The 26,049-nt window shown below is 47.3% G+C and overlaps 1 protein-coding gene across 3 annotated transcripts in view; it reads right to left on the minus strand.

Moving 5' to 3' along the window:
• Window positions 1-26,049, minus strand: part of ADCYAP1R1 (ADCYAP receptor type I) — a 135,463-nt gene that overhangs the window by 31,034 nt on the left and 78,380 nt on the right. For all 3 annotated transcript variants that reach the window (XM_060248019.1, XM_060248018.1, XM_060248017.1), the window contains 4 exons: window positions 19,752-19,905; window positions 17,383-17,443; window positions 15,264-15,333; window positions 13,131-13,222 (listed from right to left, as the gene is read on the minus strand). In XM_060248019.1, coding sequence (XP_060104002.1) covers window positions 13,131-13,222; window positions 15,264-15,333; window positions 17,383-17,443; window positions 19,752-19,905 — 377 coding nt within the window. The remainder of the gene's footprint in view (window positions 1-13,130; window positions 13,223-15,263; window positions 15,334-17,382; window positions 17,444-19,751; window positions 19,906-26,049) is intronic.

Here is a 26,049-nt window from a genome sequence, read left to right on the forward strand (position 1 = left end):
GCCTGCAAAACTATCCTTTTTCAAATGGCCTACAAGATGGAATCCTGAAGTGACATCCAGCTATCTGATATACATCTGATGTCTTACATTATAGCACCTTAAATTGTAATGGTTTTAATTAATTTATTTAATGTATTTTAACGTATAATGTATTAACTGTAATCATGGCACTTTCCATGTCTGTAAGCCGCCCTGAGCCTGCCTCGGCGGGGAGGGCGGGATATAAATAAAAATTATTATTATTATTATTAATACATAGTAACAGGGAATACTACAGTATGAATTATCTGTAACTTGGTCACCAGCAGGCCTCATTTAGGGCAGGGGCTCACAGGAGCAGAGCTCCAGAACATCTACATTTTATTGTGCTCTTTCTTACCCCCACCCCACCCTGCCCCCCAAGCCCCCTGTGAGAATTTTGCCGCACTAAGATTTGACAAACTTTCTCATATTTTGCCCCACAAAAAAATGGGAAAATAACCGAAACATCACACCGCTGAGGCCACATAGGAGAAAGTAATTTAAAAATATGGTGGTTATGACAATTTATAATTCAACAAACACTTGAAGGTAGGTGGTGAGCTGATATAATTTAGTAGACCTTTCAATCATGACAGGGGTTTGTGACTTATGCAAATGAGTTGCGCTAATGAACTCTGGCACCTCTGGCACAGAGTGAGTATAAATGGGCAGTCTTCGCAGCGGAGGACGGTAAGCAGTGGGCTGCCGCAGGGCTCAGTACTGGGTCCCATGCTCTTTAACTTGTTCATTAATGATTTGGAGTTGGGAGTGAGCAGTGAAGTGGCCAAGTTTGCGGATGACACTAAATTGTTCAGGGTGGTGAGAACCAGAGAGGATTGTGAGGTACTCCAAAGGGATCTGTTGAGGCTGGGTGAGTGGGCGTCAACGTGGCAGCTGCGTTTCAATGTGGCCACATGCAAAGTAATGCACATTGGGACCAAAAATCCCAGCTGCAAATACAAGTTGATGGGGTGTGAACTGTGAACTGGCAGAGACTGACCAAGAGAGAGATCTTGGGGTCATGGTAGATAACTCACTGAAAATGTCAAGACAGTGTGCAATTGAAATAAAAAAGGCCAAAGCCATGCTGGGAATTATTAGGAAGGGAATTGAAGACAAATCAGCCAGTATCATAATGCCCCTGTATAAATCGATGGTGCGGTCTCATCTGGAATACTGTGTGCAATTCTGGTCACTGCACCTCAAAAAGGATATTATAGCATTGGAAAAAGTCCAGAAAAGGGCAACTAGAATGATTAAAGGTTTGGAACACTTTCCCTATGAAGAAAGGTTAAAACGCTTGGGGCTCTTTAGCTTGGAGAAATGTCAACTGCGGGCTGACATGATAGAGGATTACAAGATTATGCCTGGGATGGAGAAAGTAGAGAAAGAAGTACTTTTCTTCCTTTCTCACAATACAAGAACTTGTGGGCATTCAATGAAATTGCTGAGCAGTCGGGTTAAAATGGATAAAAGGAAGTCCTTCTTCACCCAAAGGGGGATTAACATGTGGAATTCACTGCCACAGGAGGTGGTGGCGGCTACAAGCATAGCCAGCTTCAAGAAGGGGTTAGATAAAAATATGGAGCAGAGGTCCATCAGTGGCTATTAGCCACAGTGTGTATATATGTGTGTGTGTGTGTGTATGTATATATATATATATATATATATATATAATTTTTTTGGCCACTGCGTGACACAGAGTGTTGGACTGGATGGGCCATTGGCCTGATCCAACATGGCTTCTCTTATGTTCTTAAATGTCCCCTGGTCGCCAGTGACATGTCCTTATAAGAACATAAGAGAAGCCATGTTGGATCAGGCCAATGACCCATCCAGTCCAATACTCTGTATCACACAGTGGCCAAAAAATGCAGGAGGTCCATCAGTGGGGCCAGGACACTAGAAACCCTCCCATTGTGCCCCCCAGCACTAAGAATACACAGCATCACTGTCCCAGACAGTTATACTTAAGGCAGGGCTTCCACCAGAATCTTTTGAATCTGAAAGCCAAACCTGTCCTGTGGAATAACCTGAGAGCTTCCAGATGCAGACATATGAAGTCTCATCAAACATGGAAGGCAACAGAGGCCGGCCATATTGTCCATTGTTCTTGGCAGGCAGTATGAAACCCCTGCCTTGTCCAGGTGTAATAACTCATTACAAGCTGGGACTGAACAAAATATTGGTGACAGGGATCGCTGCCTTCTTCCTTAAAAAAAAATATGCTTCTTATGTCCTGTTGACAACATCTTCCAGTCTCCCAAATTACATTGTTTTCCCTTGCTGGGTATCCGAAGGCCCAGCTTCCATCAGGAATGGAGAGCTTGAAGAGCACTATAGGACCATGGAGAGCTCCAAGTCTGCTCTAATGCCAGGGTCACTCCCAGCCTTTGTAAGCAGATGGACACCTTTGAAAATCTGATCAAAAATGATGGGTGCACCCACAGAATGGCCACTGTGGGAGGCGGAGCCAGTCACAAAATGGCTGCTGCCCTTTTTGTCTTTCTTCCATAAAACTAAACCTCTGCAAAAGACCATTAGGTTATTATGGTAGGGGGAAGAGTTTTTAAAGCTTATTCTGTATTTTTAGCTAGATCCTAGCGGGCAGCTGTGTTGGTCTGAAGCAGCTGAACAAAGCAGGAGTCAAGTGGCACCTTTAAGACCAACCAAGTTTTATTCAGAACGTAAGCTTCGGGTGCTATTTTTAGCTGTTTTTCTGTAAATTTAATCTGTTTTCAACTGTTTGTTTGTTTTTTGATGGAATCCACTCTGAGCCTGCAGTACTGGAAGGGCGGGATATAAGTCAAATAAATAAATAAATAAATTAGCAAATAAATAAATAAATACAACAGAAATAGAGCCCACCAGGGTTCCCTCTAAGTTGAGTTAGTGTGAGCTAGCTCACAGTTTTTTAGCCTCCAGCTCACACATTTTTGTCTTAGCTCAGGGAAAATGGCCCCGGAGCAAACTAATTGATGCACGAGCTCACAACTTTCATGTCAGCAGCTCACAAAGTAGAATTTTTGCTCACAAGACTCCACGGCTTAGATGGAGTAATGGAGCCCACTACAATCTGCATATCTCCTCAAGTTTCATTTCTTGGTCACACCAACCAAGAGATGGACCTCCAAAACCATATGTCTTCCTAACTGGTCATCCAGCCCCAGTTCTTGCTTTCCACACCAAGAGAATATCTCACCACCTTTAAAAACCTAACCCTAAAATTCTGGCATGGTCAGAACACGTCTCCCTCAGCCCTTCTTTGGACCTGCAACATGATGGGGTCGAATTCTAGCAGGAGTTCCTTTGCATATTAGGCACACCACCGTGATGTAGCCAATCTTCCAAGAGCTAACGAGGCTCTTTTTTGCAAGCTCTTGGGGGATCGGCTACATTTATTTATTTTTTTACGAGGTTTCAAATATTTCCACTGAAATGCCAAGTCAAGTTTCGTTTAATACGGTCAGAGACCCGTCCAAAAAGGAAGAAAATAGGTAACAAGTGGCATTAAAAAACAAAAAACAAACCAAGGTATACAACTGAACTAGGCACAAGACAAAATGTTATACATAAAGATTTCAGTTTCCATTTCTAGTTATAAAACATAAATTAAAATATTTCATAGACATTTAAATGTTTTTATCCATTAGTTGTTTACCGAGCCTTACGGCTTGTACAGCAAACGTTGCATTTCCAGGTTCCTATTCGCTAAAATCTTATCTAGATAAAAGCTAAAATCTCTCCCCGGGAATTGGTCGCAAATAGGAGCAATATAAGTCAAGCAAATGTTCTGATAAAGTTTACATTCAAAGAGAATGCGCTCTCTCGTCTCTATCCTCCCATCTCCGCAGATACATAACCTTTCCAGTTTGGTGTAGTGGTGAAGTGTGCGGACTCTTATCTGGGAGAACCGGGTTTGATTCCCCACTCCTCCACTTGCACCTGCTAGCATGGCCTTGCGTCAGCCATTAGCTCTGGCAGAGGTTGTTCTTGAAAGGGCAGCTGCTATGAGAGCCCACTCCAGCCCCACCCACCTCACAGGGTGTCTGTTGTGGGGGAGGAAGGTAAAGGAGATTGTGAGCCGCTCTGAGACTCTTCAGAGTGGAGGGCGGGATATAAATCTAATATCTTCTTCTACCTCACAGGGTGTCTGTTGTGGGGGAGGAAGGTAAAGGAGATTGTGAGCCGCTCTGAGACTCTTCGGAGCGGAGGGTGGGATATAAATCCAATATCTTCATCTACCTCACAGGGTGTCTGTTGTGGGGGAGGAAGGTAAAGGAGATTGTGAGCCGCTGTGAGACTCTTCGGAGTGGAGGGTGGGATATAAATCCAATATCTTCATCTACCTCACAGGGTGTCTGTTGTGGGGGAGGAAGGGAAAGGAGATTGTGAGCCGCTCTGAGACTCTTTGGAGTGGAGGGCGGGATATAAATCCAATATCTTCTTCTTCTTCTTCTTTCCTCATAGGGGCACCTTCTGTGACCGCTGAAGGGGGCATATTCGCTCCCATGAATGTGAAGACTCTTCTATAATCAGGTTTGTCTAAATTCTTTAAGTATGGCATCAGAACTATTCGATTCAGGTTTCTCGTGCCTGAAGGATAACGTTTAATCTGGGACAAATCATGTTGTCTTTCGATATCTAGACTCCTTTGTTTAAGGAAGGGTTTAACTGCACTACCTTCCAACTGCATCATAAACTGTTTAGAGAGCCCATAATAAACTAATTTAAGCTCGGTTTCTCTAATCCAGTAAGGTGTCAAGGAGTCTTTCATTATCAGGCTCGTTAGCCCAGTAGGGTTAGTCATTAGTTTGTACCAATATAGAAAGACAGCAATCCATAAACGGGCCTGTAAGGTGACCAACCCAGTTTCCATTCGTATGAAAGCATTTGAAGCACTGGGTTGGGCTTGAAGAACATGTCTTAGAAACTTAGATTGAACTTTTTCTAATGCTTGCCAGTGTGTCTTATGTGGGGATATGCTCAAAGGGGCTCCATATAGTAGCTGGGCAGATTGGCTACATCATTTGTGTGGCCTAATATGCAAAGGAGCTCCTGCTAGAATTCCAGTTTATGATGCAGTTGGAAGGTAGTGCAGGTTAAAACAGATAAAAGGAAGTCCTTCTTCACCCAAAGGGTGATTAACATGTGGCATTCACTGCCACAGGAGGTGATGGCAGCTACAAGCATAGCCAGCTTCAAGAGGGGGTTAGATAAAAATATGGAGCAGAGGTCCATCAGTGGCTATTAGCCACAGTGTGTGTGTGTGTGTGTATTTGGTCACTGTGTGACACAGAGTGTTGGACTGGATGGGTCATTGGCCTGATCCAACATGGCTTCTCTTATGTTCACCCGAGCATGATTTCACATGGGACTCTGTCTAAACTCAGCTGGAGATGGCAAAGGAAATACAACCCATCAAGAAGGAGCAAATGCAATCCCAGTCACAATGAGAGGTATTGCAATCAGAGAGGCAGTTAAGCAATTTGTACATTGCGATCCAAAAGCAACCTGGCTTTGATTAAATTTTGTAATCTCTTTTTTTTCATTTTATTTTTAGTTCAGAAGTCTGGGGAAATTATTTTAAACTGTCGTTGGGAGACTTACGCATGTAAGATGTTCACGGGGCAACATTTGCTGAAACTGCATCTCGATGTGACATTGGCTGGTCTATGTCCCATTGAGCAGATATTGTAAGCTCCGTCCAAAAGGCATCTACCCCATGGAAGCCCAGAAAAGCACCTGATTGTGTAGCTTTGTTACATGCAAAGTGAGAATGGACCTCATTGGTGTCTGCAGGAGAAGACCACCGGATGTTGCAGTGGAATAAGAAAATAAGAAAAGCCCTTCTGGATCTGACCAGTGGTCCATCTAGTCCAGCATCCTGTCTCACACAGTGCCCAACCAGTTCCTCAGTTCCTCTGGAGGGCCAACAAGAGGGCAGAGAGGCCGAGGCCTTCCCTGAGAAGAACCTCAGAAGAGCCTTGCTGGATCAGACCAATGAGGGTCCATCTAGTCCAGCATCCTATCTCACACAGTGTCCAACCAGTTCCTCTGAAGGGCCAACAACATTGCATAGAGGCCAAGGCCTTCCCCTCAGAAGAACGTTGGCTCTCCAGATGTTTTTTGCCTACAATTCCCATCAGCCCAAGCCATTGGCCATGCTGGCTGGGGCTGATGGGAGTTGTAGGCAAAAAACATCTGGAGAGCCAGCGTTCCCTATCCCTGACCTATTGTCCAGGTCCAGCAGATCTTGTAGCACTGGGATGGGATGAGGGATGGAATGAAGGGGGAAGGCCGGTAACAGCTGGCGCCCACGGCCTCAGCTGAAAGCCTGATGGAAGAGCTGTTTTATTTATTTATTTATTGAATTTAATTACTTTCTATTTCTATCTCACCCATTCCAAATGGACTCAGGGTGGCTAACAAATCAAAATAAAACCAACATCTCCGTTTCGGATATAAAATGACAAGACGTAACCCTTTGCAATTCAAAGCAATTTTAAACAAAATATTGGCACTTTACAACAGGGGTGGGCAATGGTAGCTCTCCAGACGTTTTTTGCCGACAACTCCCATCAGCCCCAGCCACTGGCCATGCTGGCTGGGGCTGATGGGAGTTGTAGGCAAAAAACATCTGGAGAACTACTGTTGGCCACCCCTGCTTTACAATGTATTAAAAGCTTAGGCGGCTCAGATTGGACTAGGCTTTCCATTTATCTGTTGGTGGTCCTTCTGGTGGAGTTGCCCAGCAGCACAAGAGTGGCAGCCTTCTCCCCTAGTTGTTATTGGCTTGTTTAAAAAGTTCGGTTTTACAAGCCCTGCGGAATCAGGAGAGATCCCGCAGGGCTCTTATAGCCTCGGGGAGATCATTCCACGGCATTGGTGCTGCCACTGAAAAGGCCCTGGCCCGTATAGAGCCCAGTGTGGCTTCCTTTGGTCCAGGGATGGACATTAGATTTTGAATTCCCGAATACAGTGCTCTCTGGGGAACGTATGGGGAAAGGCAGTCCCTTAGAAAGACAGGTCCTCGGCCATATAGGGCTTTAGAGGTCAATGCCAGAACTTTTGAAATGGACTCGGTACACGATAGGCAGCCAGTGCAGCTCTTTCAACGCTGGTTGAATGTGCTCCCAATGAGGGAGCCCCATTAACAACCGCGCTGCAGAATTCTGCACTAGCTGCAGTCTCCAAGTCAGAGTCAAGGGCAGCCCCATGTAGAGGGCATTACAGTAGTCTGTCCTCGAGGTGATGGTAGCGCGGATCACCATTGCTAAGTCGCGGTGCTCCAGTAAAGGGGCCGACTGCCGTACCCGCCACAGATGGAAAAAGGCGGACTGGGCAGTGGTTGCATCTGGCTTGCATCTACGCTCCTTCCTGATCCTGACCTGCTTGATTTCCTTGGCACCCTGACCTTTTGGCTTTTGGACATTGACTTCTGATACCGGTTTGTGATTCTGCACTGGTGACTTGGCTCCCGCTTGTCTTCCTGGACGTTGACCTTGGCCCGGCTTTGGACTCCTGCCTGCCTGAACCTTGAGAACGTGACACAATGCATTGGCGTGCATACACATAAAGCTGGTCAGTGAACATACCTTGAATAGACAGCCCACATGTTACTCGGTGGCACTTTGATTGATAAATATAGGGCTATTTTCAGACGCTATCCATTTAGGGAGCTGCAAATGGTCATGAGAAAGAAATGGAAGCCGATGCAATGGATGATGGTGACTTTGCCATTGCTAACTATACACATAGGGAAAAAAGATACCAAGAGACTCCAGTCACCATATGGGCTCTAGGCTGTATGATCCTGGAAATTTAGGGGAACTCTGGAATTCATGAGATGCCATAGATAAGCCATTGGTGAACCTTTTCCAGGAGAAGTTGGACAAATATTCATCAGGTTGAACTGATAGAGGACAGGGTGTCTAGAAGCTAACAACATATGGGGCTGTCATATGGAGGATGGTGTGGAGCTGTTTTCTATGGCCCCAGAAGGTAGGACCAGAACCAATGGGTTGAAATTAAATCAAAAGAGTTTCTGGCTCAACATCAGGAAGAACTTCCTGACGGTTAGAGCGATTCCTCAGTGGAACAGGCTTCCTCTGGAGGTGCTGGGCTCTCCTTCCTTATAGGTATTTAAACAGAGGCTGGATGGCCATCTGACAGCAATGAAGATCCTGTGAATTTGGGGTACGTATTCGTGGGTTTCCTGCATTGTGCGTTGGCCTAGATGACCCTGGAAGTCCCTTCCGACTCTATGATCCTAACAGTTCTCCCAGATAAGAGGCCGCACACTTAACCACTACACCAAACTGGCTGGTTTGCCATTGTCTGTCTTTGCGTAGCAACCCTGGTATTGTTCTGTGGTCCTCCATCCAAGTACTAACCAGGGCCCATCCTTCTTAGCTTCCATGATCTGATGATACCGTTCTATTCTGGGCCATCTTGGTCATCACAGCTATGGAAGTAGTATATCTGTTAGCAGTCAGACCCCTCCTCTTGCTGAAGAGTAGTTTATTGCTAGAATAAACATAAATGCCCTTCTTAAAATACCACCTCCAAATCACTAGTGCAAGAGACAGCCTGGCCTGGAATGGCACAAAATGGATGCCAGTCAGAAACAAGCCTGAACATGGAGTTTAGAAGTGTGAGAAAGATCAGCTGACTGCTTACTAGGCCTGTAGCTACGGGGTGGGGGGAGGCTGTGGCGTATCTGCCCCTGACTTCCTGTCTGGTGCCCCAGCTCGGGTGCCCTTGACCTTTACTCCCCCCTCCCACCGCTGTGAGTTTGAAAGCGGAGAGACTGAGGGCCACTCCCTCCCTTCCCTCCTCCCCCAATTGAAATTGCACAGAAGCAGCCGCTGCCCCTCCCATGCCTTTTAAAGGGCCCACTGCAGGTGCCCTGAGTCAATCACCCTGAGTCATGATGGTGGCCAGGGGAGGAGAACTGCAAAGTGCCCGCCAACTTTTTTACATGCACTCCAACTTTTAAAATTCTGGCTATGGGCCTGTTGTTTGCTGTCCCCTCTAACCTCTGGAGAGATGCATAATTTGGGACGGTAGGCCTCCAGAAACCTATTGATTCACTTAATTCACTTAATACTTAATTCTAGTCTCCGAACCCAATAACCCTTCCTGCCTGGTACTTGTAGGGTCATCAAAACTTTCACACACCATTGTCCACTGCAGAAAAGCCCATTAAGTTATTGTTTTTCAGACACTTTGTCACTTGTCTAAGGATACACATAGCCCTATATCTGGAACACCCTGCATCTCAGCAGTGTGTGTGTATATGTGCCTTGGATCCTCCGCATACAACCCCATTTTGTTGGCTCTCTCTTCTCTCATGAAATGCTGGCCGTTTTGCTGCTTCAGTGGACCTCTTCAAGATGGGCAATTATTGCCATTCCCTGAAATTGCTTTCCCCCTCTCCTCTCTGTGTTTCTCTGTTAGCTCTTGTATGTGTGTTTATAGTGTGCATTTTGTTTTATTCTTTCTCTTTGTCTTAATAATAACCTTTCTGGTTGAACATCTGCCTAGTTTATTTGAGAAGTCTCTCAAGGAAAAAACCCTGTACACATAGGTGGAGAATCCCAATTACCTATCTCGTTCTGTCTCCCTTCAAGCTAATTCCCCCAACTAATTAGGAAACCGCCTCTTTGGGTAACATATCCAGCTTTGGGTAACATATCCTGATTAAACAGGAGGATTTGTGAAATTTGTCTCGAAACTGGGGCACATACTGATGACCATTTTTCTCATTTTACACCTTTTTTCTATGCAGTCTTGACGTGCCCCAGCCTGTATTGGTGCCAAGCACAAAGAGGAATTGTGAAGAGCTGGCATAACACCCTTTAGATCAGGGGTGTCGAACTCATTTGTTTTGAGGGCCGGATCTGACATAAATGAGATCTTGTTGGGTCAGGCCAGGTTGGGCCGGGCCGGGTCATGTGCATAGCTATTTTAAGAGTCGGTAGCAGAGATCTAAAAGTTATAAAAGACACAGACAAACACAATTAGATATATTTTTTTTAAATATATCTTAAATATAACTTAAAACGTGCTTAAAATGTTAGCACGTTGGTCTTAAAGGTGCTCTCTTTGTATTTCTGCAATGGGATCCAGGAAACTGGGCAAAGGAAGCTCTGGCTCTTTCCTTCCTCCCCCAGGGAACTGGGGGGGGGGAGGAGCTTCAGCCAATAGAAGGAAGAGAGGCTTGGCTGTGCAATTGAGAGAGCCTGGAAAAACAAGCTCTACCTCTCCCCCTTCCTCTCTCAGCCAATGGAGAAAATAGAGGCTTTGCTCGGTAGCTCTGCTGTGCAATCGAGCAAGCCTTGCAAAGCAAGCCATTATGCAGAAGGAAGCAAGCTATAGGGAAAAGGAAGCAGGACAGCCAGTTGCTCAGGGGCCTGATAGGAGCCTTCCGGGGGCCTGATTGGGCCCCTGAACCGCACGTTTGACACCCCTGTTCTAAATTCCCTTTGGAGCCGCGATTTCATCCGCGTGCCAGTGACGCGCAGGAGTGCTGATGAAAAGGTAAGAAAGAGACCTAGGTGCACTCATCTTTTTTCTTTTGCAACCCTTCTGCCGTTGGCCATCCTAGTTTGCACTGCACTGACTACAGGACTGCACCCTTTTCCCACTGTGTGTGATTCACCTCGAAGCTCAGCAAGAAAGATGCGCTACAAATAACAACAAATGCTCTCACGCTGGCCATGTGCCGAACTGCCCATCCAGACTCCAATCCCCCTGCTTTCACATCGTGTCTGAAGAAGTCCTGGGGTTTGTTTGGCCACTGTTGTGATCTGGGGCGCCACCCCCGCGGAGTGGCCGTTCATCCTCACCTGCTCCCATGCAAACAAAATCCATGGCTGCCCCCAGAAGGAGTGTGAACGCACCAGGTCTGCCCCCAGAGCCATAGGTAATGGGTGGAAAGAGAAACACAGGCATGCGCATGCACACGGAACACCAGCAACGACACCAAGAGGCACGCTAGGGTGTGAAGGAAGCAAGGCCTGGGAGAGCCCGGAAAGGGATCGTGACCCTGAACAGTCTGGCAAAGATTCCATAATACGTTCTCATGCATGAATGCTGCATCTCCAATAACAGACACCACGATTCACTCCACTGCTCACAGGTCCACCTTGGACCACACAAGGCAGCAAACACCCCAAAGGCTTAGGGAAGGTGTCATCTCCCAAGAACTACCCCTGATTCCAGATAAGGGTTTTGATAGCAAGCAAGGCGCTTTTTTTTTTCGGGAGCAGGAACTCCCCCTCCCGATGTAGCCAATCCTCCTGGAGTTTACAGCAGGCCCTATAAGAAGAGCCCTGTAAGCTCTTGGAGGATTGGCTACATCAGGGGGTGAGGCCTAATATGCAAAGGATTTCCCGCTGAGTTCCACAGGAGTTCCATACACCCCTGATGTAGCCAATCCTCCTGGAGCTTACAGCAGGCCCTGTAAGAAGAGCTCTGTAAGCTCTTGAAGGATTGGCTACATCAGGGGGGGTGGGGCCTATTATGCAAAGGAGTTCCCATTACAAAAAAATATAGCAAGAACTTGGAATGAAGTCAAAATTGTAGAACAGAAGAATTGGGGAAGAGGACTGCCTCCATGTAGAACAGGGGTGGCCAACGGTAGCTCTCCAGATTTTTTTTTTGCCTACAACTCCCATCAACCCCAGCCATTGCCCATGCTGGCTGGGGCTGATGGGAGCTGTAGGCAAAACATCTGGAGAGCTACCGTTGGCCACCCCTGATGTAGAACATCTGCTTGGCATGCAGCAGGTTTCAGGTTCAATCCTCAGCGTCTGAAATTAAAAGGATTGGGCAACACATATGAACCTATGAAGCTGCCTTCTACTGAATCAGACCCTCTTTGGTGCATCAAAGTCAGTCTTGTCTACTCAGACTGGCAGTGGCTCTCTAAGGTCTCAAGCTGAGGTTTTTCACGCCTATTTGCCTGGACCCTTTCTTAGTGGAGATGCCGGGGATTGAACCTGGGACCTTCTGCTTACCAAGCAGATGCTTTGCCACTGGGCCACCGTCCCTCCCCAACACATAGGTGGAAAGACTTGAGACCCTGGAGAGCTGCTGCCTGTCGGAGTTGACAGTACTGACTTTGACAGGCCAAGGGCTGTCCACTCCATGCCACTTTGTTTATGCTCTAGATCCTGTCCATCTCTCAACACAGCCTCCTATCGTGCGGGTCAGGCTTTTTTTTTGTAGCAGGACCTCCTTTGCATATTAGGCCACACCCCCCCGATGTAGCCAATCCTCCTGGAGCTTCCAGTAGGTCCTGTACAAAGAGCCCTGTAAGGAATTCTAGCAGGACCTCCTTTGCATATTAGGCCACACACCCCTGATGCAGCCAATCCTCCTGGAGCTTCCAGTAGGCCCTGTACGAAGAGCCCTGTAAGGAATTCTAGCAGGACCTCCTTTGCATATTAGGCCACACACCTCTGATGTAGCCAATCCTCCTGGAGCTTACAGTAGGCCCTGTACTAAGAGCCCTGTGAGCTCTCGAAGGATCGGCTACATCAGAGGGGTGTGGCCTAAAATGCAAAGGAGTTCCTGCTACAAAAAAAAAAAGCCCTGTCCGTATTCAGCCCTGGGAGGTCCATTGTTCTGAACGTGTGAATTAAATGAAGTTCAGCAATTTTGCGTTGCAGTTTCGGCTTCACCCTTCCTTGTCAAAGGACTGCCGCTCTTTGGTCCACAATGGGAAATTTTGGAAGATTAAAACGCCGCCCTGCTGTTGTTTGAGTGTCAGAGTCGTGTCTACGTATCCTTTTGCGTTAAAACTATTAAAACAGCTCTCCTCCCAAAACTCTACTGTTCGATGCCCCCTTTTGAAAACCCTACGAACCTCCCAATTTTTGGAAAGCCATGAACAAATATAACCGACATCATTGGAGGCTGAAAATGGGGCATCCGTTTGCAAGAGATGCCGCATTTGCTGGGTTTTTGCCTGGATTCGGCAAGGCTAATTATCGGAAGACAAAATTCCCAAGCCCCAGGTTTACTTTTTTTTCCCTATGTGTACATCAGAGCTCAAAACCAGCAAAGGCTCTTTGGATAACTTCCAGTGTTGTACTTACAAGTAAATGCTAGACTCGTTGCCCCCGATATCCGGCGACTGGAGTTTCTGTACCAATATAATAATGATCCCGATGAAAAGCAAAAAGTTGATCTGGGAAAGAAGGAAGGTAAAAAAAAAAGGAATAAGGGACTCTTAAAACGTTAAGGCTGTGTGTGTGCTGCAGGGAGACGACAACAACGTATCAAATTCTGCATTCAGATAACCCACATTCTACATCCAGAAGACTTTAGTTGTGCGCAGGGGTCATTTCGTAGAAAAACGGGTGGTGGAGTTCATTAGCATAGCTCATTAGCATATGCCGCCCCCCCCCCCCCCGCCAGCCAAAAGCAACCCGATGCAAGAAAGGAGAGCCCCGGGTGAGTGAAGCCTGCTCAGGCTGGCTAGAGATCCAGCCAGCCCAAGCAGGCCTCGCTTGCCTGGGGCTCTCCTGGGCTGCCCCCCCCCCAGTCAAAAGGCCAGCAAGCAACCTGCCGCCCAAAATCGCATAAGAAATGGAGAAAGGGTGGCGTGGGCTTCTCCAGGGATTAACGAGGGCTGCTGGTGCCCTGGTGGCTGACTGGCTGCCCGCTCTCCCAATCCAGGGATTGTTATGCAGCTGCTAGGGTTGCCAAGTCCAATTTAAGAAATATCTGGGGACTTTGGGGGTGGAGCCAGGAGACATTGGGGCGGAGCCAAGAGCAAGGCTGTGACAAGCATAACTGAACTCCAAAGGGAGTTCTGGCCATCACATTTCAAGGGACAGCACACCTTTTTAAATGCCTTCCTTCCATAGGAAATAATGAAGGATAGGGGCACCTTCTTTTGGGGCTCATAGAATTGGACCCCCTGGTCCAATCTTTTTGAAACTTGGGAGGTATTTTGGGGAGAGGCACTAGATGCTATACTGAAAATTTGGTGCCTCTACCTCAAAAAACAGCCCCCCCAGAGCCCCCGATACCTGCGGATCAATTCCCCATCGTTCCCTATGGGAATTGTTCATGGAGGTGCATGATGGCTCTGGGGGCGGGGCTTCCCCCGCCGGCCAGCTGGCTGGGGGAGGGGGGAAGCCTGTAAAACCGGGGGATCCCCCTCTGGGACCTGGGGTTTGGGAAGCCTAGCAGCTGCTATTCTATGTCCTACTATTCTACGGACAAGGTAGGTGGGGAGAAAGATGGTTAACACTCAGAAAGGTGCAGAAGCTGCGCTCCTGTGAGCTCCTGCTGAATCTGAGGCCTGGTTGTGCATAGAAACCTGGACTTCCTTGGTGGTCTTCCATCCAAGTATACACCAGGGCTGGCCTTGCATCGCTTCTAAGAGCTGTTGAGATCAGGCCAGTCTAGGCCACGTAAGTCAGGGTGGTGGAAAATGCTATCGAGTCTCAGCCTACTCACGGAAACCCCATCGGAATCAGATTTCCCAGGCGGGAGTTAAGACAGAAGCGCTTCGCCGTTGGCCACTGCCTGCCTTCCCAGGTGGTCTCCAATCCATTCACTAACCAGGGTCAGAAAGAGGAGACCCACACAAAAATGGGAAAGGAGGGGCCCTTCTTTAAATCACCGGAACCACCCTCCTTCACCGACATCTGAAATGGGGGCACGAACCAGCTCTTTTGGTTGCTGTAGATTTTCCGGGCTGCGTGGCCGTGGTCTTGGCATTGTGAGACCTGACGTTTCGCCAGCAACTGACTGGCATCCTGAGAGGTGTAATCCAGAAAACTGGAGTTCTCTCTGGGACCAACTGAGAAGAAGTTGGTAGGCAAGTAATTTATATCTACTCAGGCAGGTGGGGTAGGGCTGACACATTATCTTGTAGGACCTTCCTAGGCTGTGACATGCTAATGGAGGAGCTTACCTGAAGGGGTTCTTTTGTATATGGATTGGCTGTTGAAATTCTAATCTCATCTGTAGTGCTGTTGTCAGCTGTAAGGCATTTTGTGTTTCCCAGGCCTGGAAGCCATGCCCTATTTATTTTAAAACTTCCTTCCTTCCTGTTGAAATGGTGTTTATGTTTCTGGATTTCAATGGCTTCTCTGTGTAATCTGACATGGTAATTGGAGGTGTTGTCCAGCATTACCAGCTCTTTCCTTGCAGGATCAAAAACCCATCGACTTGCCTATTTATGCATGGGACATCCTTTCCCCTCGGCGACTTACCATTATCGATGCAACCACGGGGCCTTTGATCACCCACCACAAAGCCGTGTTGCCATTTATGTCCCAGCAGCTGATTCCCATACGGAGAGAGGGGAGGGGTTGTGGAACCAAAGAGAGAAAAGAGCAATATTACGATGCCGGGTGAACATAAATACATCTGCTCCCGAAACGATGACTAACGTCGCCCCTGTTTCATATTTATTTAGCGCTAACCAGCCACATAGAACACAGACGGGCTGAGGGACTCTTTCCTCTCACCCTTTCAAGCAGTAGTCTTTCGAACAGTATCAGCCCTGTAAATTGGCAGTATCCGTTTGGAAGAGCTCTTTGAAAGCGTTGCTCCAGGGACTGTTGGATATTGAGAGACCAACCCTGTACTCATTAGCTAATAAGACATGTTTCCTCTGTTTCCCGGGCTCTGGCTGCTTATTTTTCGCCTCTCATAGCCCGCAAATCCACAGAGCTTTTTTGCTCATAAAGTGCAATGCTTTGGCTTCTGCAGTCCTTTACGGCAGATCCTTGAGAACTCCTCATTAGGAAGAACCAAGGATCGTTTTGTAGAAAAATAGATGGTGGAGCTCATCCAGGGGTTGTTATGCAGCTGCACCTACTATTCAATGGACTATTCAAAGGGCAACGCCATGCTGGGAATTATTAGGAAGGGAATTGAAAACAAATCAGCCAGCATCATAACGCCCCTGTATAAATCGATGGTGCGGTCTCGTTTGGAATAATGTGTACAATTCTAGTCAACGCACCTCAAAAAGGATATTATAGCATTGGAAAAAGTGCAGAAAAGGGCAACTAGAATGATTAAAGATTTGGAACTCTTTCCCTATGAAGAAAGGTTAAAACGCTTGGGGCTCTTTAGCTTGGAGAAACATTGACTGCGGGGTGACATGATAGAGGTTTACAAGATTATGCATGGGATGGAGAAAGTAGAGAAAGAAGTACTATTCTCCCTTTCTCACAATACAAGAACTCGTGGGCATTCAATGAAATTGCTGAGCAGTCAGATTAAAATGGATAAATGGAAGTACTTCTGCACCCAAAGGGTGATTAACATGTTCACTGCCACAGGAGGTGGTGGCGGCTACCAGCATAGCAGAGGTCCATCAGTGGCTATTAGCCACAGTGTGTGTGTGTGTGTATTGGCCACTGTGTGACACAGAGTGTTGGACTGGATGGGCCATTGGCCTGATCCAACATGGTTTCTCTTATGTTCTTGTGAGCCGCTCTGAGACTCTGAGGTGTTGGGCTCTCCTTCCTTGGAGGTTTTTAAACAGAGGCTAGATGGCCATCTGACAGCGATGAAGATCCTGTGAATTCAGGGGGAGGTGTTTGTGAGTTTAGAGCGGTTCCTCAGTGGAACAGGCTTCCTCCTTGGGAGGTGATGGGCTCTCCTTCCTTGGAGGTTTTTAAACAGAGGCGAGATGGCCATCTGACAGCGATGAAGATCCTGTGAATTCAGGGGGAGGTGTTTGTGAGTTTAGAGCGGTTCCTCAGTGGAACAGGCTTCCTCCTTGGGAGGTGATGGGCTCTCTTTCCTTGGAGGTTTTTAAACAGAGGCTAGATGGCCATCTGACAGCGATGAAGATCCTGTGAATTCAGGGGGAGGTGTTTGTGAGTTTAGAGCGGTTCCTCAGTGGAACAGGCTTCCTCCTTGGGAGGTGATGGGCTCTCCTTCCTTGGAGGTTTTTAAACAGAGGCTAGATGGCCATCTGACAGCAATGAAGATCCTGTGAATTTAGGGGGAAGTATTTGTGAGTATCCTGCATTGTGCAGGGGGTTGGACTAGATGACCTTAGAGGTTCCTTCCAACTCTATGATTCTATGATTCTAAGATTCGGAGTGGAGGGCAGGATATAAATCCAATGTCTTCATCTTCTTCTTCTTCTACCATTCCCCACTACACTCTGCAGGGTTTTCTCCTGACTCAACAACCACTGAGTGGCATCACCCACGCCTAAGCATTAGAGAACTGACTTCCAAGTTTTGCAATCAAAACGTAAATGGAGATTTAGCGGCGCCACGTCTCATTCCACAGTTCAAGGGGCGCAGTTTTGAATCTGGAATATTTTTTTTTTAATTATCAGAAGGATAAGGAGGGGAGACCTACCCGATGTCGTCAAAGTGAAGTCTCAGGACAGCCCAGACAGTGACACAAATGGTGGGTGTCCCTAAAAAAAGAAGCAGAAGGGTGTTGTATTTATCTTCTTTACCTCCATTTGTGTAATTTAAGAAGGGGGTGGTATTGGTGGCATCCACTTTGAAGCATTCCACCTGAGTGAGCGCTTTCCCTGTTTTGCAAGAGGCAAGGCCTGAACGACACCTCATGCAGTGATGCAACGGATACCCTCATTAGTAGTTGTGGGCTTCTTTTTTAAACTCTTTATTGTCATGTGTAAGAGGGCTTCCACATCTTTAAAAAAAAAAGCAATACGACGCTTCCGTAATAACCTTGCAACACACACCAATTAAATAACGGTATGTTACGGAATAAAGTTTTACAGAGTCAAGGGGTGAGCCTTAATATTCTTAATATTCTTCTAAATATTCTGAAAGACAATGCAGCATGTTTGTAATGACAGTATGATACAATTAACTTAAACAACGATTTGTTATAGATAGGGTTGCCAAGCCCAATTCAAGAAATATCTGGGGACTTTGGGGGTGGAGCCAGGAGACATTAGGGGTGGAGCCAGGACCAAGGGTGTGGCAAGCATAATTGAACTCCAAGGGAGTTCTGGCCATCACATTTAAAGGGACAGCACACCTTTTTAAATGCCTTCCTTCCATAGGAAATAATGAAGGATAGGGGCACCTTCTTTTGGGGCTCATAGAATAGGACCCCCTGGTCCAATCTTTTTGAAACTTGGGGGGTATTTTGGGGAGAGGCACTGGATGCTATATAGAAAATTTGGTGCCTCTACCCCAAAAAACAGCCCCCCAGGGCTTCAGATACCCGCAGTCAATTCTCCATGATTTTCTATGGGAATAAATCTCCATACGGAATAATAGAGTTCCCAGCAGACATTTCCCTCCCCTCCCCCCGCTTTCTGACGACCCTGAAGCAGGGGGAGGGTCTCCAAACCGGGGGTTCCCCTGTCCCCACCTGGGGATTGGCAACCCTGATTTGCACAGTTGTTTTAGGCTCACAGGAACTTATAATTGCTGAGTGACTCACAGCAGATATTTGGGGGATGACTGCTTACATTCCATCTCACCATGCTCCGAAGGCTTCATTGTGGAAACTCCACCGACTTCTGCCTGGCCCGGAGATCCCAAAGCACAGCTCTTAACCTGGGATTGGCCAAAAGCCTTGAAACCCATGGGAAAGAATGCCACTATTTCTTAGCATTGTGCTAAAAAATGTACATGGATTTACGATATTTCTGTGCCACCTCTTCGCAACCCGCTCGAGGTACCTTCCAAGTCAAATAACGGAACGACATAAAACTACAAGCCATTAAAAAAAAAAAAAGCTGTCGGACATAAACAGCATTTAATAAAATCCCTCAAACAGACCAGAAAGCAAATTATTCCAAAAAGCTAGGGTACAAGAGGTACCATAGAGTTTTCACCTTCCAAAACGCTAGAGCAGCCAGGAAAACCATAGAGTTTTCCCGGAATCAACTAGAGTGGCCGGCGCACGAAAACAGTCCCCAGCCGGAGGCCGCAGGGGACTTGGCGACCCTAAGTGTCCCCAAGCCATAGTGCCCGGAAATGGATGAACAGCAAATGTTTTATTCAGAAGACAGCATGGAGCATGGATCACAGGGAGAATCTTCAGAAAAGGAATCCCACCTTGAATGAGAAAACTGGAGAGTGAAATAGATCCTCTTGATGTGCTTCTCCATTAGGCAGTATTTATCTATTATGGATTTGATTTTATTTCTACCTAGGGTTGCCAAGTCCAATTCAAGAAATATCTGGGGACTTTGGGGGTGGAGCCAGGAGACATTAGGGGTGGAGCCAAGAGCAAGGCTGTGACAAGCATCGTTGAACTCCAAAGGGAGTTCTGGCCATCACATTTAAAGGGATGGTACACCTTTTCAATGCCTTCCTTCCACAGGAAATAATGAAGGATAGGGGCACCTTCTTTTGAGGCTCATAGAATTGGACCCCCTGGTCCAATCTTTTTGAAACTTGGGGGGTATTTCGGGGAGAGGCACTAGATGCTATTCTGAAAATTTGGTGCCTTGACCTCAAAAAGCAGCCCCCCCCCAGAGCCCCAGATACCCGTGGATCAATTCTCCATGATTTTCTATGGGAATAAATCTCCATAGGGAATAAGAGAGTTCCCAGCAGACATTTCCCTCCCGTCCCCCCGCTTTCTGACGACCCTGAAGCGGGGGGAGGGCCTCCAAACCAGGGGATCCCCTGCCCCCACCTGGGGATTGGCAACCCTATTTATACCCCATCCTCCCCAACAAGCGAGCTTGTATGAACAGACATGAATTTCAAGGCTCCAAAAAAGAAACGTACCCCAGCCGATGATGGTGTACCAGTAGAAGTATCTCTTCTCCGGAAAGAAGGTCTGCACTAGCAAGGTGAAAAGGTACAAGCCCTCGATGAAGAGCCAGAAATAGTTGGACATGACGCAATAGTGGAAGAAAACCATCACCGCTTTACACTGAACCTGTGGAAGACAAGCGCAAACTTTCAAAGGCCCTTATTGTTTCTGTGCGAAAAGTTCCATTTCAGACCAAACGCATGAACACACTTGAAGCTGCCTAATATTAAATCAGACTATCAAGGTCAGTACTGTCCGTTCCAGCTCCCTCTCCCGACCTTTTTGAGCCTTTGGCCACCTTTGTACTTCTGGCAGTGCTGTGGGCACAGCTACAAAATGGCCGCCATAGCTTACCTTCAGTAACATGATGAAGATCCTTGTGGTTTACTGTGAAGGAGAAGAAGAAAGAGGAAGGAGAAGGAGGAAAAGAAGAAGAAAGAAGAGGAGGAGGAGGAGGAGGAGGAGGAAGAGAAGAAGAAAGAGGAGGAGGAAAACAGGAGGAAACCCTTCACTTGGAATCTCAGAGCGGCCTACAATCTCCTTCCCTTCCTCTCCTCACAACAGACACCCTGTGAGGCAGGTGGGGCTGAGAGAGCTCTGAGAGATCTGTGACTGGCCCAAGGTCACCCAGCTGGCTGCATGTAGTGGAGGAGTCGGGAATCGAACCTGGTTTTCCAGATTAGGGTCCACCGCTCTTAACCCCTAGTGAAAAATCTACCTGGCTCTACCTATTTTCTAAAAGCACTTAGTGGGTGTCCGAAAAGCTGTCGGTGGGTGCCATGGTGCCGCTGGTCTATTCAGGCTGGCAGCTCTTCACCAGGGTGTAACAGAGGGGTTTTCCCTGTTTAATTTTAAACACGTTTTAAGTTTTTAAAATATTTAATTGTGTTCGTCTATGTCGTTTATTGTAGAGCCTCGTGGCGCAGAGTGGTAAAGCTACAGTACTGCAGTCCTAAGCTCTGCTCACAACCTGAGTTCGATCCCGGGGGAAGCTGGGTTTTCAGGTCGCCGGCTCGAGGTTGACTCAGCCTTCCATCCTTCTAAGGTCGGTAAAATGAGCTTGCTGGGGGGAAAGTGTAGATGACTGGGGAAGGCAATGGCAAACCACCCCGTAAAAAGTCTTCCGTGAAAACGTCATGACGCGACGTCACCCCAGAGTCGGGAACAACCGGCGCTTGCACAGGGGACTACCTTGACCTTTTTGAAGAGCCCCGTGACACAGAGCGGTAAAGCTGCAGTCCTGCAGTTGGAGCCCTCTGCTCACGACCTGAGTTTGATCTCAGTGGAAGCAGGCTGACTCAGCCTTCCATCCTTCCGAGGTCGGTCAAATGAGTCCCCAGCTTGCTGGGGGGGAAGCGTAGCTGACTGGGGAAGGCAATGGCAAACCACCCCGTCAAAAAGTCTGCCGTGAAAACGTCGTGAAAGCGACGTCACCCCAGAGTTGGAAACAACCGGTGCTCGCACAGGGGACTACCTTGACCTTTTTATGTAATTTATTAAGTTTATATCTCTGCTACCTGGCATTACATTTTATAACGCTCATGGCACGGCCTGACAAGGTCACATTTATCTTGGATCTGGCCTTCACAGCAAATGAGTTTGACACACCTGGATTAGATGGTCCTTTAGGTATGTTGGCCCCAAACCATATAGAACTTTGACGTTCAAGACCAGCATCTTGAATTATTCCCAGGAACAAACTGGAAACCAGTGTGGTGTGCGCCAAAACTGGAGGAATCAGGTCCCCCTCTACCTAATCCTTTTAATCGGAGATGCCGGGAATTGAACCTGGGACCTGCTGCATGCAAAGCAGAGGCTCTTCCGCTGGGCCACGGCCCCTCCCCTGATATCAGTTCTGTTCCTTCATTGTGCAAACGGGAGTGCATGATTTTTCATTGCATCGTCCCATTTTTGGCTGCCTTGCAACACATTTGTCCTCCTGAAATGAAGATATTTCCCAGCTCGTTTCCCTCCCCCTCTCATAAGAACATAAGAGAAGCCATGTTAGATCAGGCCAATGGTCCATCAAGTCCAACACTCTGTGTCACACAGTGGCCAAAAAAACCCAAGTGCCCTCAAGAAGTCCAGAAGTGGGGCCAGGACATTGGAAGCCCTCCCACTGTTGCCCCTCCCAAGCACCAAGAATACAGAGCATCACTGCCCCAGACAGAGAGAAGCCTTGTTGGATCCCATCCAGTCCAACACTCTGTGCCATATAAGAACATAAGAGAAGCCATGTTGGATCAGGCCAATGGCCCATCCAGTCCAACACTCTGTGTCACACAGTGGCAATTTATATATATATATATATATATATATATATATACACACACACACACACTGTGGCTAATAGCCACTGATGGACCTCTGCTCCATATTTTTATCTAAACCCCTCTTGAAGGTGGCTATGCTTGTGGCCGCCACCACCTCCTGTGGCAGTGAATTCCACATGTTAATCACCCTTTGGGTGAAGAAGGACTTCCTTTTATCCGTTTTAACCTGTCTGCTCAGCAATTTCGTCGAATGCCCACGAGTTCTTGTATTGTGAGAAAGGGAGATAAATCAGCATTGCATACGATGTACATAAACCATAAAAAGCTGAAAGTAAAAAAACAGAAGGACATGCGCATATCCTAGAAACAAAGAGGCCAAAGTAGCGGTGAAAAAAATTGAAAAAAACCGAACCCCGGTATGGAAAGTGCAAATTTAATATAAATGGGAACGGGAAAGGGAACTTTTGTTCGTTTCTTGCATTGCTTGCATTGACGTCGGCTTGACAGGCATCCGAGACAATTTCGGTGATTTTGAAATTATACATTAATGAAAAAAACAACCTGACCTTTCCTTTCAAAGTGCGTCTAAAAGGATTGAGGTGAAGGGTGGGGCTGCACGGGAGGGTGGAGGAGGAAATGCTGAAGGCCACTCCGGAGCTGCCCTTCGAAAGCAGGGCAAAACAATTTTAGACCTCAGGAGGTGTTTGATGGAAGCTCGCGGGAAGCTTCACAATTTCGAGCGTAGGCTGGGAGCGAGACAACAATGGCTGCTGGTTGGCAGACCGAAGGTCTCCGAGCCTTCTTTGAATGCAAGAAAAGAGCCCAGCTGTGTGTATGCCCATCGTGTTCGTGCAGAGTCATCCAAAGAAGGCTTTTAAAGAAGAATTTGTGCAGGGGGTAGGGGTAGGGGGGGGCGGGAGGATATCTGGAAATTGCTAGGAAAAGATGCACCGTATGGGGTGACTCTGAGATACTTTGCAAGGCCCAAGTTTGCAAAATTAAAGAGCATAAACTACAGAATCTTCAGAAAAAATCCCCAATCCTTACGCCTCTCTGCAGCTCTGTTTCTAGGGGGACCAAAATCACTACCGCTGCGTATCCAAACAATAAAGAATTTATAAATCCAAATTTGAAAAGTCTCTTTTCTATTCTCCAAAGATACCTTAGACACAGTACAAAAATTTCCAAAGGGGGTGAATTCCACAACACAAAGCTCTAATCAATTCTTTCACCAATCTTCCATACGATTTTTTCGGGAAGTTCCTTGTTGAAACTTTCATTGCGTAAGTTCATAGTCCTTCCCATTGCTGCGGCAAATCCAAATCCCCTAGAGCAGGGGTCCTCAAACTTTTTAAATAGGGGGCCAGTTCACTGTCCCTCAGACTGTTGGAGGGCCGGACTGTTGTGGTGGCTGCCGTTACTGTACAAGGCCGCGGGCCGTCAGTTCTCCGTCTTCTGCATCTCTCTCCCTTCCCCACACCACACACCCCAGCCTGGGAACTCACCTCACTTCGGTATTGCCTCACACTCTGTCTCTGCCGCCTCAGCCCAGTGCCGGAAGTGTGCATTGCTAACGCGAGTTTAGGTCAAACGTCACTTCCAGTCTGATTTTGCCATAACCCGGTGGGCCGCATAAACGTCCTCAGCGGGCCGCATCTGGCCCGCGGGCCATAGTTTGAGGACCCCTGCCCTAGAGTAACGACCAATGTATGGAAGATTGGTGAAAGAATTGGATAGAGATTTGTGTTGCGGAATTCACCCCCTTTGGAAATTTTTGTACTGTGCATAAGGTATCTTTGGAAACTAGGAAGAGGTTTTTCAAAGTTGGATTTATAAATTCTTCATCGTTTGGATACACAGTGGGGGCGATTTTGGTCTGTAATATACCGCGTTGCCGCTATGTTTGTAACCTCCCGCTTTTACAACTGATCTCCAGCTGGCCGAGATCAGCTCTCCCGGAGGGAATGGCTGCTTTGGAGGGTGGACTCTATGCCATTGGACCTTGCTGAGGCCCCTCCCCTTCCCAAACCCCACCCTCTCCTGGATCCGCCCCCAAAGCCTCCAGCTATTTCCCAACTCAAACCTGGCAACCCTATCTGTTGCACCTGTACACATGCCAAGGAGCGAAAGCCACAACAGATCGCACTGTAGAAATAGAATAATTTTAAGGTATTACAGGTTTTCTTCCACTTTTTTAAAACAGACAGACCTCAGAGCGGTTTAAGAAGAGAGCCAGTTTGGTGTAGTGGTTAAGTGTGCGGACTCTTATCTGGGAGAACCGGGTTTGATTCCTCACTCCTCCACTTGTACCTGCTGGAATGGCCTTGGGTCAGCCATAGCTCTTGCAGGAGTTGTCCTTGAAAGGGCAGCTGCTGTGAGAGCACTCTCAGCCCCATCCACCTCATAGGGTGGTTGTTGTGGGGGAGGAAGATAAAGGAGATAAAGGAGGTTTTGAGCCACTCTGACTCTGACATTCGGAGTGGAGGGCGGGATATAAATCCAATATCTTCATCTACCTCACAGGGTGTCTGTTGTGGGGGAGGGAGATAAAGGAGATTGTGAGCCGCTCTGAGACTCTTTGGAGTGGAGGGCGGGATATAAATCCAATACCTTCATCTACCTCACAGGGTGTCTGTCGTGGGGGAGGAAGGTAAAGGAGATTGTGAGCCGCTCTGAGACTCTTCGGAGTGGAGGGCGGGATATTAATCCAATATCTTCATCTACCTCACAGGGTGTCTGTCGTGGGGGAGGAAGGTAAAGGAGATTGTGAGCCGCTCTGAGACTCTTCGGAGTGGAGGGCGGGATATAAATCCAATATCTTCATCTACCTCACAGGGTGTCTGTCGTGGGGGAGGAAGGTAAAGGAGATTGTGAGCCGCTCTGAGACTCTTCGGAGTGGAGGGCGGGATATTAATCCAATATCTTCATCTACCTCACAGGGTGTCTGTTGTGGGGGGGGGAGGAAGGTAAAGGAGATTGTGAGCCGCTCTGAGACTCTTCGGAGGGGAGTGCAGGATATAAATCCAATATCTTCATCTACCTCACAGGGTGTCTGTTGTGGGGGGAGGAAGGGAAAGCAGATTGTGAGCCGCTCTGAGACTCTTCGGAGTGGAGGGTGGGATATAAATCCAATATCTTCATCTACCTGACAGGGCGTCTGTTGTGGGGGGGAGGAAGGTAAAGGAGATTGTGAGCCGCTCTGAGACTCTTCGGAGTGGAGGGCGGGATATAAATCCAATGTCTTCTTTATAGATGTTTAAAGTATAATTTTAACTTTTTGTTATAGCCTGCCCCATTTTTCCAGTTTCCATTGGTATCGGATACAATCAGGGCTTTTTTTGTAGCAGAAACGCCTTTGCATATTAGGCTACACCCCCCCAGATGTAGCCAATCCCTCAAGAGCTTACAGGGCTCTTCGTACAGGGCCTCCTGTAAGCTCCAGGAGGATTGGCCACATCAGGGGTGTGTGGCCTAATAGGCAAAGGAGGTCCTGCTAGAATTCCTTACAGGGCTCTTCGTACAGGGCCTCCTGTAAGCTCCAGGAGGATTGGCTGCATCGGGGGGGCGTGGCCTAATATGCAAAGGCGTTCCTGCTACAAAAAAAGAAAGCCCTGGATACATTTCCTGTTGGATAAATTCTCATATTCTCAGAAGCTTATTATACAAATCACCCCGCACTCTGTGTAAAACAACAAATCAAGCTTTAGCGGAGAACTATTTTACAGAGTGATAACTGATGTACTGCATGGTACAGCATATAACAGAAGGAGAGAAGCAGCTGGCTCATAACTGAAAAAAGAATGCTCTGAGATGCAAATTAGCATCCTCAAGCTAACCAATGAACAAACAGTACTTCGTCTTCACATGACCTTTCCTACTGTCAACTTGTCAAGCCTAACAATTGCTGTTCAATTCAAGTCCAGCGAACACCAGATTTGGGAAATATAAGCTTTCCAAGCAGATTTAAGCTGGGTCCATGTTGACTGTTAGATCTGTT

The sequence above is a fragment of the Heteronotia binoei genome, chromosome 10 (genome assembly GCF_032191835.1).
Source record: "Heteronotia binoei isolate CCM8104 ecotype False Entrance Well chromosome 10, APGP_CSIRO_Hbin_v1, whole genome shotgun sequence".
Classification (NCBI taxonomy): domain Eukaryota; kingdom Metazoa; phylum Chordata; class Lepidosauria; order Squamata; family Gekkonidae; genus Heteronotia; species Heteronotia binoei.